At 40.2% G+C, this 15,192-nt stretch overlaps 1 protein-coding gene across 8 annotated transcripts in view; it reads left to right on the top strand.

Annotated features, from left to right (window-relative positions):
- The window catches only part of ncor1 (nuclear receptor corepressor 1), a 75,021-nt gene that overhangs the window by 16,547 nt on the left and 43,282 nt on the right, over nucleotides 1–15,192 (top strand). For all 8 annotated transcript variants that reach the window (XM_044141347.1, XM_044141353.1, XM_044141351.1 and 5 more), the window contains exons 9-14: nucleotides 1,369–1,435; nucleotides 5,490–5,662; nucleotides 7,202–7,292; nucleotides 8,680–8,858; nucleotides 8,950–9,004; nucleotides 9,108–9,209. In XM_044141347.1, the coding sequence (XP_043997282.1) occupies nucleotides 1,369–1,435; nucleotides 5,490–5,662; nucleotides 7,202–7,292; nucleotides 8,680–8,858; nucleotides 8,950–9,004; nucleotides 9,108–9,209 (667 nt within the window). The remainder of the gene's footprint in view (nucleotides 1–1,368; nucleotides 1,436–5,489; nucleotides 5,663–7,201; nucleotides 7,293–8,679; nucleotides 8,859–8,949; nucleotides 9,005–9,107; nucleotides 9,210–15,192) is intronic.

The following is a 15,192-nucleotide window of genomic DNA, read 5'->3' as shown; positions in this document are numbered from 1 at the left end:
TGCAACAGAAATGTAAACAATGGAGGAAGATGCGCATTTTGTCGGTGGAAAAACTGGAACTATTTTTGAGTTTCTGTCGCCAAGTCCGATTATTATAAGCGGCTTTGGGCTTCATTTTTTTTTAAAGTCGCTTGAAAATTTAATGAGTTGCTGGTTGCGCCTTTTTGGGCTCGTTTTTGAACGTGAAGTTACTCATTTGGGCTTGGAAATAAACAGAGACTCATAATAAATCCCAGAATTTGTCCGTCATTAAGGTAGTTTTACTCAGTCTCTCCCTGTTCATCATTTCCAGGATGATCCGTCCCGCTGTGTCTTTGTTAATGTCAACTTAATTTATTACCTCTGAATGACGTCGAGCTCCAGAAAACTGCAAACATCGAGACCAATATGAACAGCGCAATAAACGTGAAAACAACCACGAATAAACGTGTCCGTAGTTGCCAATAATTATAATGGCAAGTTAGCACCGTTATAATAATTAATATTACGGTAAGTGTCACAAATCTGTGCAATCATCTGAGCTGTGGAGCTTCAGGAGGAGCTCTGTGCGCTGCGCTGACACCAAACGCAGGGCAGTAACAGAATCTGGAGGCTGGGGGTAGGGGGGGCTTTAAAATCCTACTTAGAGTTTTCCGACAACAGTGGACCACACAAATTACTCACGTTTTTTGTACAATCTCCTCTTCAGTTCAACCTTATAAGTGGAGACACATTGTTGATGTTACCATTATAAAATAGCTGATAATTAAGTATTGGCAAAGCTCAGTGTGATTTTCACAGGAGGCGGAGCGTTGTTGTTAGCAGCTGCTGAAAGTAACTAAAAGGTTACTTTTAATGTAACTTAGTTACTTGCAAGTCAAGTAGTCAGTAATCTAACTAAGTTACTTTTTCAAGGAGTAATCAGTAGTCCGATTATAGTTACTTTTTCAAAGGGGGGGGCGCGGCAGGCATTGTGCTCCTTGGAGGGGGGGCTCACCCTTTCATACTTTGAAAACCCCTGTTATAAGGTGTTTAAGGAGTGTTAGTGAAAGTCATTTAAAAACACAAAAGTTTTTTCATTTAATTTGTCTAGAGCTTTGAACACCATCACCATGACATTATTAACAACAACCATAATGTAATTTCAGTAATAATTGAAATAGTCTTTTTTCTATTAATTTTACCTCCAAAGTGTCATTTTCAAATGCTCAAATTTCACTGTGGGAAAAGTTTATGAAACCTATGTTGAGTTTGCGACACGCAGGCGGTTTTTAAAATAAAAAAAATAAAAAAATCATTCTTATTTTTCTACATTTCCTAAACTCAGCATTCAATCAGTAATATTCCCGTATAAACACAAAAACTCACTGGACTCCTGTCTTGTTTCAGAAACCAAGTCATGCGGAAGAAGCTGATTTTGTTTTTTAAGAGGAGGAACCACGCACGTAAACAAAGGGTAAGTTTCCTCACCTTGGAGTTACACAAAGTCAAACTTGCATCTTGTTTTATATATTTGTGTGTCGATATTATGGATACAGCATGATAGCTCCTTTCTTTTTCTATAGTTGGTGTAACAGTCACAGCACAATACAACATGTGACCACTTGTCCTCATATGACCCCTGCTTGCAGCGTTCATATATTACAATTTATTCTTAGTTTGGCTTTACGATGTACTTCCTTTTTACCTTATAAAGTGAACAAAACACTATAAATTAGTTGCTGATTATTTCAAAAGCAAAGAATTTACTTGGGCAGCTGTGCTGTTGGCTAAAATCTGATGAGTCCACACAAACCCGCTGACCTGTTGTTGCAGAGTCGGTCATTCCCAAACAACGTTACGTGGCGTCACGTTTGTTTTGGAGCCAGTTTAATCCAAAAGGACTTCTGAGAAATATATTTGACAGCAGAGTGAAGTTCAGAGTCTTTATTTTATTTTTTATTTTTATTTTGGCCTTGGATGCCCTCATGGGATCTCTAAAACTGGATCTGGTTTCCTTAAAGGCGTTTTGAAAACTGGATTTCTTGTCTGCCGTTCCCCCAGCTTCAAGGAGGCGATTGCAACCAATCAGAATCCGTGTTCTCATTGTGTCCTTTCAAAACTGTAAAATAAGCCATTCACATTATTTTGTTATGTTTTCCATAATAATCCAGGTGTTTCTTCACCTGTTACATTTACACCAGTAGTGTTCAAACGTTTTGGGGGACAAAAATGTCAAGTTGAATGTACTCAGGGAGCCACAAAATTTTGCATATCATTGTTTTTATTGAGATTGCTATAAAATTTTTCTTTTTTTTTTCCTAATGATACCAGCTCAACAATAAACCAGACATGCAACATGTTAACGAAACAGCCAAAGCAGTCTAACTGCTGTACCTGCATCATGGCCTGAGTCAGCAAACAATTTTTCAGTTGTTGTCAAGGTTCCGCATAAATTGGAACTGCATGGCAGCAATTATCAACAAGCCGTGTCAAAACAGAGACTAAACATCTGCAAACCAGTTTCCTTTAAAAATATTGTCAGCAGGACCAAGACTTGAGTTTATCAAGGACTGTGACTATCTATGAATGTCCACACGGATATGTCTTTAGAGGAAAATGATACAGCGATGCACTTTTAGATAAAGTATTATGACTGAAACAATTATCAGCAACGAATTTATCCATCCATCCATCCATCTGTTCACCCTTTGTCCCTAATGGGGTCAGGAGGGTTGCTGGTTCCCATCTCCAGCTAACATTCCGGGTGAGAGGCGGGGTCATCCTGGACGGGTCGCCAGTTTGTCGCAGGCCAACAGAGAGATATACAGGACACACAACCATTCACACACACACTCACACCTAGGGAGAATTTAGAGAGCCCAATTAACCTGACAGTCATGTTTTTGGACTGTGGGAGGAAGCCGGAGAACCCGGAGAGAACCCACACATGCACAGGGAGAACATGCAAACTCCATGCAGAAAGATCCCGGGCCGGGAATCAAACCCAGGACCTTCTTGCTGCAAGGCAACGGCTCTACCAACTGCACCACTGTGCAGCCAGCACAATGAATTTAGTAATTGATTCATCTTTAACAGGGGTATACAGACACAGAAAAAGCCCAATTTCTGAAAGAACAACATGTCCAGTGGTGTAATTAAGAAAACAAAAATCTTTCTCAGAACTCCTCAAGTAACAGTTTTAGCTTTACCCACTTCAAATTCTGTGCTATCCGGTTATTAATTGCTTAAAAGAATAAATAATCAACAGATCAGTTCTACAGTCCAGTTGACGTCAAGTCAAGCAGAAAGGGCTGAAATGTTCACATGATGTTATAAGTAGTTTTTAGCTGCAGACGCTTCCTCAGCTACAAATGATCAACTGTACTCAGTGGATTAATTAAAAGAATGTTACATCTTTGTATTTTAGGCAATAAAATGTTTATTTTCATATTTTAAAAAATGAATAATTTGTTTATCTTTATATTTCTAGTATTGTGTGAAAAGTATTAAGTGGTTAAGAGAAAAACCTGCAGGAGGCGCCAATTTTTATCTGATTTAACTGATAACAAATAATTTAGCTGCAAGCCTAAGGTAAAGTCAGGACGTTACAGTAATAGTATATACCTTCTATACCGAATGCAACTGAGGTAGACAGAAAACAATAAAAAATAGTTTTCAAACATTTTCCTTCAAATAATCATATATCGCTGCTTCGGCACCAAATCAACTTCAAAACGAGGCGACGATAAGCTGGACCTGCTCACTGAGGTTCTATTGACTGTGTGGGTCATGGTTGTGGAAGCTGTAAAATTATACAACCGCTGTATTATTTAGGGAACAGGAGACGCCTCGGTTTCCCCCGTTTGTTTGGACGCATTGTGTGGGGCAATAACAACTTTTGTATGCAGTGGAATAATAAATATTGTCACATCAAACAGCCTTTCTGAGAAGTGCCTTGCCAAACCACAGCCTTATCGGTTATTCAAATATTGCAGAATCACCTTGTGTTTAAACACGCAGATCTTTTTTGTGTTGCTGCGGTTCAGTGTGTCTAACCTCTCTGGCAGCTCCTTGTTGGGTTCAGGCAGACCTTTTGGACCGTGAACAATGGCAGACCGCTGGTGGCCTCGTGCCAAGAGGAAGGTGAATTGTTGGTCCCTCGCTGCAGAAGGTCGGAGGGGAAAGAAAAGAAAAAAAGGACCATTTTGTTCTCGTTACCCTCTTCCCAAAACATTTTAACTCTTTCTCATCAAGGCAAAGAGTTGATGAGATTTAAATAGTTTTCCTGACCTCGGTAATAAACAGTGTTTTTATTTGATGATTTCAACATAAACTTGTGTAATAGAAATGCCATGACCCGTTGAAGAGGGTTTGTAAACATCACGATTGCACCGGAGCGGACTGTGAATGGGACGGGAGACAGAAACGGAGTCGATGACAAACTGTTACCCACAACAAACAACTTCCTCACTCCCTCCTGCTGTGGTCTCAACCAACTTGCTTGACTTGCTTATATTTAAAAAAAAAAAAAAAAAAAAGCAACTGCAGCATTGAGTGTTTAAAGCAGTGGTCCCCAACCTTTTACCACCACGGACCGGTCAAGGCTTGGCGATTTTGCTGCGGCCTGGGGAACACAGTAAAATTGCAACCCTCTCCCCGCCCAATTGTCGCGGATTGTCGCTTGCGATAATTGTAACCGATCCTCCTGTACTCTGAGGTGTGTCATGACGACTGATCTAGTCCAGTCGGTAGAACGTTGGGACCGCTCCGATCTAAAATCGGGTATAATCATCATTGTGCCGTGTGGACCAGTCTTAAGACTCACAAGCTCCACTCCTCTCATCTCGTCTCAACCTCTGCCCTAACACTCTCTGACTTTGGTCGCTATGGTAACGTTTACACATCCCTTCAAAATAAGATGCAGATGCGCCACACAAAAAAAACTTTTATTTTCATGAAAATTTTAACTCTTGATAACAAATCAATTGTAGCCCTGAGCTTGTTTCTCTGCATCTGGGAGTGATGAGAGACAGTGACACCCGAAGTGTTGCTTATGCACTGGGTGCTTAGTCTCTATGTGGCGAAGCAGTTTGAAGGTTTCATTGCCTCATTAACCAGCCGGTCACCATATCATGCACAGCGGGCTTGGAATGTGGGAATCACCTACAGGGATAAATCCATTCTCCTGTCTCTTCTCTTTACCTTTTTCCCTTCACAAAGAAAATTTCCAAAGACATCTGATCTGTTTCTTGCTCATTTTGCTGCTTGTGGGCTCAATGTTGGCGCGCAAGACGTAACCGAGAGAATGCGGTTAAAGGATTTTCAAAATAAAAGATCCTTCAGACTCAGCTAATAGATGGGTCTGATGGTGGAACGCCTTATATTTTTCTCACCTGTATATAAAACAAAATCTTCCTGTGGATTCTTTGATTCACTTTGATGACAACAGATGAGATCTTGCCTCAACTCCACGCATAAGAACAAACGCCCCTGATTCAAGAGTGCCCTTTCCCCCCTCTGGTGCACAGGAACAGAAGATCTGCCAGCGCTACGACCAGCTAATGGAGGCATGGGAGAAGAAGGTGGAGCGCATGGAGAACAACCCCAGACGTAAAGCCAAGGAGAGCAGAACACGGGAGTACTACGAACGGCAGTTCCCCGAGATCCGCAAGCAGCGAGAGCAGCAGGAGCGCTTCCAAAGGTGAGCATCATTCATTATCTTTCACCACCTTGATGATGTCATGAAAATCTATAATTGTGACAAAGTTCAACCTGTAAGGATTATTTTTGTTGTAGATGAATCTCTGGTGCCTCAAGGTTAGGTTTTATGTTTATACTACTAAATTCTTTTATTTTTGCTTTCAAATATTCGTTCCAGACACAACTAGAAGATTGCATTAAATTTAGGGTTAGCCATTAATTAAATCTCCATGGTACTTGCCAATGTTGATGTAATTAAAGCAGAATCAGTATTAAATAATAATAAAAAAGAGCTTTTTATGATATTTTAATATTCCTTATATTGGGTACAGTGTTAAATTTTCCTTCATTGGCCTCTAGATACGTCAACAAACAGGATGTACTTTAATTTAATAAAAATAGAATGAATGTTAGAATTTACACTTTGACGCATGAATGGTGGGTAATCCTTCAATTCCTTCATTTTCTGTTCATGCAAAACTAGAAACTTTGTTTAAAAAGTGCAGCATATTTTTCCCTGACGTGTTCTTGTTCTTAGAATATAAAAATTGGCAAGTCTAATCTCAAATAAAATCTAAAATCCGTCATAAAAAGCGTGATTAGTGAGTACAGATTTTTTAATTGTACATATTTTAAGGAATGGGCTTGTCATGAAGTTGTATCTATAAGTAGGGAAAACTAGGTGGTATCTGATGTAAATTCATCACCATAGCAATATCTGTGTGTGCAATATTGATATCGCAAAAGATATCAATATTGCAATATCTATTGCAATAACTGAATATTTAGCCTGTTGGACACAGCCTAACAGCAGCAGATGCTAACCATAGATACTAAGGAGGTTACCCATAATGCAAAAGGCTGAATGTTACAGAGAGATGGAAGGTCACATGAAAAAGAGAGAATGAAATAAAATAAGAATATATTGTACCTAATATCACAATTATTAATTATTCTGATGGTTAATTGGATTTAAAAAATGGCACATTCTAAAGATATTTCATTTAACCACTTAAGCCTTTTTCATGAAACATTATAAACATGTTAAAAGATAATCAAATTCCTTTTAAAAATAATCAAAATAAACATTGTATTTCCTAAAATGCAGTACCATAACATTCCTTTAATAAAATCTGAACAGAGTGAAGCTTGGGGCGTGCTCCGACGGCGTAGAGGTTAGCGCGCCCCACGTTTGGAGGCCTTCAGTCCTCGACGCGGCCGTCGCAGGTTCGATTCCCGGACCCGACGACATTTGCCGCATGTCTTCCCTCCTGTCCTTCCCCCTTTCCTGTCAGTCTACTATGAAAAAAGGGACACTAGAGCCCACAAAAAGGACCCCCTGGTGGGGAAAAAAACAAAAAAAAAAACAACAAAACAAAACCAAAAAAAAAAACAGAGTGAAGCTTGAGCTATACCACTTGAGTTGATAGGTATTTTGAGATTCAGACTTTTTCAACTGTATTAAAGCTGGATCTTCACTGCAGACAAATTCAATGTTATTATTGTTGGTACTTCATTTTGTCCCGTTTTAATTCCACAGAGTTGGACAAAGAGGAACAGGTCTTTCCGCAACAATAGCAAGGAGCGAGCATGAGATCTCTGAAATCATCGATGGTCTCTCGGAACAGGAGGTGGGAACCAGCTGCAGCACATTTGAAGTACTCTTCCTCTGTAGGGGTTTAATTGTTTCCAGTTGTAATCACACTGATTCTTATTGTGAGATTTCCACTGCATTCCTTAGAGAGGGAAAGTATTTAAGCACTTCAGCTGCACCTGATTTTCTGCAACTTCTCCACAATAGAAGCTCTAGCTTCTTTCACAACACAGTTGCATCATAAACCCGCAAAGACGAGCCGACTCTGACCTTTCACAACTCACAAGTGGAGATGGCGTAAAGCTGCTCAGCTGTGAGTTTACAAATAATAAAGCCATAACGACCACAGGAGTTGTTGGCGGTATTCCTAAAGTATGTGTCACGAGTCTCCCCATACTGTTTTTAAACCAATAATGGTGGACTAGCTCCATGTAGCCAAGGACATGCTCTACCTTTGAATTGTACATATCGTACATCTTGTCTTATTGATATGCTTGTTGGAAGTGATTTTCTTCATACATCATCGCTACATCATAGACGATGTATGAGTAAAAGTGTAGCGATCTCCCTTTAATTGAACTCTTGATTGTGGCTCCTCCATGTTCTACTAAAGGCCAGAAAGCCACTGCTGGTTGATTAGTAAAACAATGAATTCCTCAGCAGTTGGAACAGCTTTCTTTTAAAACAGTAATGATGGACTAGCGGCAAAAAGTCCCATCTTTAAATATTTTGAGAAAGGAACTTCTGTTGGGTGCTCAGCATTAAGCTCTTAGTGTAAAGTGACAATAGGAAGATTTTTATCTTTGCGTGCAACAATAAATTGTCTCAATATCTTTACATTTGGTAGATGGACAATTGACGGATACCTGGATTTGAAACCGATCTTATCTACCTCCACAAAGCTCTGAAAATCAGCCGCTGTTCCCAAAAGGGATGGCTGACTGACGGATATGCCCAGCAGGTTATAACTGCACGTGGCCGGTTAACAGTAGTCCTAAATGCAGGGACATAGTTGCTATATTTCGGAAAATCGCCACCGGCTAAAATCAGAATCGTCAGGTCAAGCTTTTTAAAGATTTATGATTGGCCAGAGAACTGCAATCGGTGCACCCGTAGCTTCATCATGGGTGACCAAGAGCAGTCATTGAGACCGTGCGACTTCCATGCATATCTTTATATTTAAAAGCTTGCTTATCTGTACCTGATTTTTGTTCGGCTTCAGGCTGGCTTAAAGTGATGTTGCTCAGCTTTTTCTGAATCACATTCCTCAAGTGACAAAGTTTGGGCTTAGAGAAAAAAACTGTCCAGCTCGTCAATAAATTGGCCCGATGTTGCATTTTTTTCTTGAAGCACGTCACAATTAATCTACAACTTTCTGGATGCAACAAGCCTAGTCTGACCTCTGACCCCTTTGTGCCTTACAGAACAACGAGAAACAAATGAGGCAGCTGTCGGTCATCCCTCCCATGATGTACGACTCAGAGCAGAGGCGGGTGAAGTTCATCAACATGAACGGCCTGATGGACGACCCGATGAAGGTGTACAAAGCTCGGCAGTTCATGAACGTTTGGACAGAACACGAGAGGGAGATCTTTAAGGAGAAGTGAGTCTGTGTTTAATTATTCCCCCGGTTTTATTAAGTCCCAACGATGGGAGTTTGGTTTAGATGAGTGATGAATGCATTTGCCCTGCAGGTTCATACAACATCCCAAGAATTTTGGTTTGATTGCCTCGTATCTTGAAAGGAAGGTAAATCTGAAGTTTATTATCTGAATAAATACCAGCTGGAAGTAATTCCTCTGGTAGCAATAATAAACCAGTTAAAACAACATAAATATATTCTTCGTTTTAGTGTGTCGCTGACTGTGTGCTGTTTTACTACTTGACCAAAAAGAACCAAAACTACAAGGCATTGGTCAGGAGAAACTATGGCAGGAGGAGAGGACGCAACCAGGTAAGTCCAACATTTAAGAACCTGCCAATACTGATTTTTTTTTTTTTTCCACTAACGCTGTCATGGCAGAGCAAAAGGAGTCAGTGGCTAATCTTCACAACTTAATTAAGGTGGAAAAGATCAGTTTCACATGTGTTGGCTGATTGCCCAAAATTAAAGGGGCACTATTATATATTTTCCAGGCACATAGTGCTATTTTAAAGCACGATCAAGTAACTACATTACCTCCATTTGTTACAAAAATACTACATATATCAAATGTGGTTTATGTCACTTAATTTAATGCCTTGAAATAGTTTCTCTATATCTTTGAAAGCTCCAGCTCTTTCTGAAACGTCACCTAGAGGATGTCATCACAACATCACTCCTCTATTAACCCTTCAACAACGTTTTTACAAGTGTTGTGCAGAGAAGTAGCTCATGTAATGAGCACAGCAGGCGCGCAGCTTCACCAGGTGTTTGCTAATTGTTGCTGGCTAGTCTGAAGGAGCTGATTGGGGAAGTGAGGTGGAAGCTCAAAAACGGCAGCTCCGAGGAGGAGTTGCACCTCAAAGGCGACGCTAGGTCCAAGCTAAATGGTTGCCACGGCAGATTAAAAGATTTCTCAAACATGCATGAAAGAATCACGGCAACATTTCAGGTTTTCTTTCGATGAGGGAATAACATTATAGCATGATGTAAAGCTCACATAAGTTGATTTTGTACAATACTGTCCCTGTAAGGAAATCTGGACCAGTAGGTACACCCCTAGAGTAAACAAACACTATCAAAGTACAGACATTAAAAAAATAATCCAGGCTGTTGTTTTGGGATGTGATCATGGATTTCCTGAAGAATTTAGGGAATTTCTCTACCTAAACCTGAACAGTATTCCCTGTAGTAATACTGCAATGATGATATATTGTGAGCTCTTAATCTTTGCATACTTTATTCTGACTCTCAAGCTCGGTGATTGGTTCCTGATCTCCACTGTCTGTGTCTAAATCCAACAACCCCAAAGGCGGAAGTTATGTAAATGCTGAAAATGTGTTGAAAGTTTGAACTTGGCCTTGGGTTGCATTATGGGAACCTTGGATGGGTATTGAGTCAAAGGTAGAAGAGAAATGGAATATAATAAATCCTATTTTGTTAGTTTGGTTACTAGTGTTCTTGGATGTTGTTTGGCGATCAGACTGATTTATCTAGAGGATTTTCTGTCAGTATTTAGCCCACTGGAGTGTCTTCATAGCATTCTGTAAACATTAGTTTTCAATCACTGAAAACGTCATTCATTCATTCATTCATTCATTCAGTCTTGTTCATTCTTTATCCTGTTAAGGGCAGAGTAACCTCCAGCTTGTACTGGTTCAGAGAAAATATTGCAATCCAGGCTAAGGACAGGTCTCATCCTCTCTGGGTTGTTTCCCTTTGCTTCCTGTGCCACAAGCCCTCGTAGAGAACATTGTGTCCAGTACATCTGCTGTGCAACAGAACTGTGTGGTTGTAGAGCACGTTTTTACATAAGAGGAGGTGACGAACTAAAGTTTTCAGAATCCCTATTGAGCACAAGAATATTTGTCATATTCAAGTGACTGGATGAGTTTCCTCAGTGTTTAACGTTTGCAGTTAGAACACCAGTGTTTAAGAGAGCCCCGGCGAAGATGGAGGGAAAAGTCTGTTTACTTTACATGTATAGATGGGATATTTGTTTGTTCTGGGTTGTAATTTAAGGAATTGTTTATTAGTGTGTGGCTGATTTCCAAGGTCCACCAACTGACATTTGAGTGAGCAGAGTGAGTCGTTAGTGGGATAGGAGCAGCAGCAAAGAGCAGTGGAATGTAGGGCAAGTGAGTAAAACTGAGCGGAAAAAAAAACAACTCAGTGAGACCGAGTCAGCGTTGGCAGCCTATCTGCTGATTGTGTGCTCTTTTTTTCCCTCATTTTCCATTTACTTTTACTTCTTTGGAGCATGTGAGAGCTCCACCCCCTCCTTGAAAATCCCGACTTGGTATCGTCCGACCAGCTGACAGGCCCAAAAAAAAAACCCTCCCTGTGCTGCTGTGAGTGCCAATCAAAAAGGAGTGCTCAGCAGGGATTACCTTGAGTGACCCCGCGTAGATTAGTGTGTGCATGTGAGATGGACGATTCTTTGGGCGGCTTAAGCGGCCTGATGACACGCTTTCCTGGAATATGTGCAGCCGCGCTGCGGCCCGGCAGCCCTTCTAAGGAGCTCTGTGATGGTGCCGTCCTGCCCCTCCACTGCTACCAGTCCCATGGAGGCACTGGAGGCTAAATTCCCACTTGCAACACGAGTTAGCTCTGGCGTTCAGCGGAGGAAAGGGCTTTTTGTTGCCAGCAAATGAGTCTGCAGGTATGTCACTAACTTTTAAACCCAAAGCCTTTTACTTTTTGGTCAGGTTGTTCTGGCTGCCATCTGTGTCTCGCCACGTTCTGGCTGGCCGGCTAGTTTCCTAACCTAGATATTTATTTTAGGCCTGTAGGCAGTGGAACACAGCTATTTTAGGCTAGGTTTTCTGGGACATGTGAAGGCAGGGTCTTTATTTACCGCTCAAATCAAACCTCTGCGGCCATGTACATGTATTTATGTTGTGGGCTAGGTGTTATTCCCCATTTTCAGAAAAATCCCATAGCTCTTAACTTTTCTTTTACTCTTTTTTGTAAGATTTCATAAGCTAATATGGGTCAATAAGGAGATTCTTTTTTTTATGAGCAAATTTTGGCAAAATTAGCCGCTTGTTTGGTGCTTAAGATTTGTACTGCTTTAGAGGCCAGGACAGGTTTTTTTTTTTTTTAAGATTTTGTGTTTGTCATAAAATTTCACGTTTTATTCCCTTGTTAGGTGTGAGGGCTCACCAAGACCTCAGCTTAGAAGATCCTGTAGCTCTTCTAAGCTGTGATGATTTGAATCCGTGGATCTGGCTAATTTGTCCACATCTGAGTGTAGCGCCATTGGATTAGGATCTACCGAATTTAGAGAGTCAAGCAACACCTCAGGCTTATGTTCCTCAAAGCAGACCAGTTTGCGTGACATTGCACGCAAACTGCAATGTCACACATTGCAGTTTGTGTGACATTGCGTTGCTTAGAGATGCCTCTGTGTTTAGGGAGGACTGAGGGGGCCGCAGTTGCAGGAACATAAAAGCATCACCAAAGGAGCCATTTCTTAAATGGAGATGTCTGTGACACATGGAAGAAATTATGGAAGTGTGCACAGGCTTTTACTTTTTAAAGGGTTTCTTTAATGTGGTGTTTCGTTCAACTCTAAAGCATTTTCAAAATTGAGATTTCTTTCCATGTTAAAAACAAGCTTCTTAGTTTGAGTTCATTAAAGATTGAGGGGAAACACTTTGGTTTTTTTTTAAATACAATATATAGATATATATATTGGCTCTGGTGGTCTTTATAGTAATCTGACAGGATGAGGGCTAAGAGAAGGGGAAAAAGACATGTGGCAAAGCATCCAAGGATGCAAACTCAGGATTGCGAGGTCTGTATCTTCTGTATGCTTTATCCGCTGCTCCACGTGGCGCCCGGGGAAGCACTTTTCAACATCCTGTAAAACCAAGATGCTCTGCTGAACTGCAGCAGTTTGTTCATTTGTGGTACAGAATAACAGGAAATGTTGACCTCCAGCTATTGACATGTTGCATATTTTTCATTCACACCGTAATAATCGAAGGGTTAATAAATCTGGTTAAAATAGAATTAAAATAGAAAAACTGGAAATTGAGAAGTAATAAAACAGATTTAATTAGGCCTTATATGGAAACGGATAACTGCAGTTAGCGATTGGTTTGCTGTGCTATATGCCATAAATTGAATTAAACCACATCATCTAAACAGTTTTTTGTCCATGTCAGCATACACTTTCTAAGAAATCTGAGTTACTGCAGTTCAGGGGTTGGCGTTCTTTTCCTGTGTGCATTATCGAGTCTTCACTGCCCTTACTCCGTTGTTAGTTCAGCGGTTTAGCTTTTATTAGGTCCTGACCACTGCACACCACGAAGATCACACAAGAGCTCTTGCTGAGGTCATAGTTGCTGCAATATTTCTATTTGTCGGTTTTCTACATCAGCTTTAAAAAATGGTTTTTGTTACCTAAGATGTCCTGCTTGATGCCGGGGGTTCTGTGTTGTGATCCTTAGCAGGGTTTTAAGATGCAGTCGGTGCTTTGAATGCATGCAGAACTGTTGCGCAACATACTCGACATGTTTCTATTTCCTGATCAGCATATTTTTCAGATCAGCTCGACTCTGGAAGAGCCTTAGGTCGTTTGCAGCAGTTGTCATAGAACTGCATCACACTGCTTCCACAATCACCCTGAACAGTACATTTTATTATTGGTTACAGGTTTGTAATTAGATTAGGTGCATAAAATTAATGAGCTGAATTCCATCCCCTGTTGGGAACTTTCAGGTAACTGCAAGGCGTAGCTAACCTCTGCGTGGAACCAAAGGATGATCTGAAAAGAGCTATGCTGTTTGTAAAAGTATAAATGATCAGTGTAGGCTAAGAAATTGCAAGTATTTGCATGTTGTTTTGGTGAGTCATAACCAGGTTATTATTTTCAGAATATAAACAAGACCAAAACACACAGAACAAACAGAACCTAATGGTGGCAGTCATTTAATTTTTTTTTTATTGTGTTTTTGTTTAAGCTCTTACATCGTTGTTGATTCATGGGCCTGATGGCTTCTCTTGTTATTGGCAGGTCAAATTGACCCCACTGTTGCAGTGTACAAACCTCCATCATTTCTCCAGTTTCATTCTCTCTGCACTAAATATTAATCTTTATTCTTTTCTAAATATTGAACAGACATGATAATACAAACTGTTTTATTTTCAACTGTGTTACCCTAAATGTTGAATTTTATCATCTTAATCTATATTGAAAGTATAAATTAATGAGGGACAGTAACAATAAACTCAATGCATTCATGGCTGGAATAAAATAATCCCCGATATCTTCATTTTTCTTATTTGGGCTGAAGCATTTTGGTAAACTCTTAGCCTAAATGTTTTGCAGTTGGCTGGTATTTTTGTAATTTTTTTTCTGATAAACAAAACCAAAATGTTATTAGAAAAACACACAGGAGACTAGAGGCTTCTCTGCTTCAAAACACTTCATTCCAAGTCCGTGAAACCAGGGCATGCCTCGCTCATTGATGTTCTAAAATTCAAATTAGACATTAGAGCAGATGGATGTGTTATTTTTCCACAATAAGATGGACGAATCTTTCTTAATAGCAGCTTATATTCACACAGCATCAAATGTCTTTGCCTGCCATCCACTATTTTCCCCCATAACTCTGTTGACCAATGTGCTGAACCCAGCAGAGACCACCGCACACACGTCATTTGGGCTCTTAAAAGACTTTGAATGTCACTTTTACGCTATGGGATTGCTTAAAGGCAAATTTTTTTATTTGTGACCATGTTTTTCATTTGCCTGATGGTTTTTGCTCGTTTATAACTCTCCTGTGTAAAGCTCTCAGCTACCATGGTAACAGGCAGTGACTGTGGATTTTGAAAATGGTCCACTGCTTCTCTAAAGCAGCGGACCATTTTCAAAATCCACTGCATTTTGAAAATGTTGGGCGACGTCAGATAATGCTTCTGTATGTTGGTGTTCCCGCTAAAGCCTTTTTTATTTAATTCTTTTTTTAAAATCTAAAATCGGGCATGTTCAACATTGTCTTGGCCCGATTAGCCTGTGGGGTTTCCCCTGACTGGGAGCAGGAATGCAGCCTGTTGAACGTGACAAGTAGCCAATCAGAAAGCGCGGTGACGTAAGACCGGAGGGAATCCCAAACAGTTGGTGTGGCACAACTGAGAGTCCGGTGGACATCGGAGGTGATATGTGGAAATGTTTATTACTATATACAAAGGTCAGTTTTATATATGTTTATTATATGTGGTTATGTTTATTCTGTTAAAAATGTTTACGAAAAAACTTAACTCACCTCCAAATCATAGTTCAGCT

This window comes from Gambusia affinis, linkage group LG15 (assembly GCF_019740435.1).
Source record: "Gambusia affinis linkage group LG15, SWU_Gaff_1.0, whole genome shotgun sequence".
In the NCBI taxonomy this organism is placed as follows: Eukaryota; Metazoa; Chordata; class Actinopteri; order Cyprinodontiformes; family Poeciliidae; genus Gambusia; species Gambusia affinis.
Note: the sequence above shows the minus strand (reverse complement) of the source record. Positions and strands in the feature narration are given on the sequence as shown.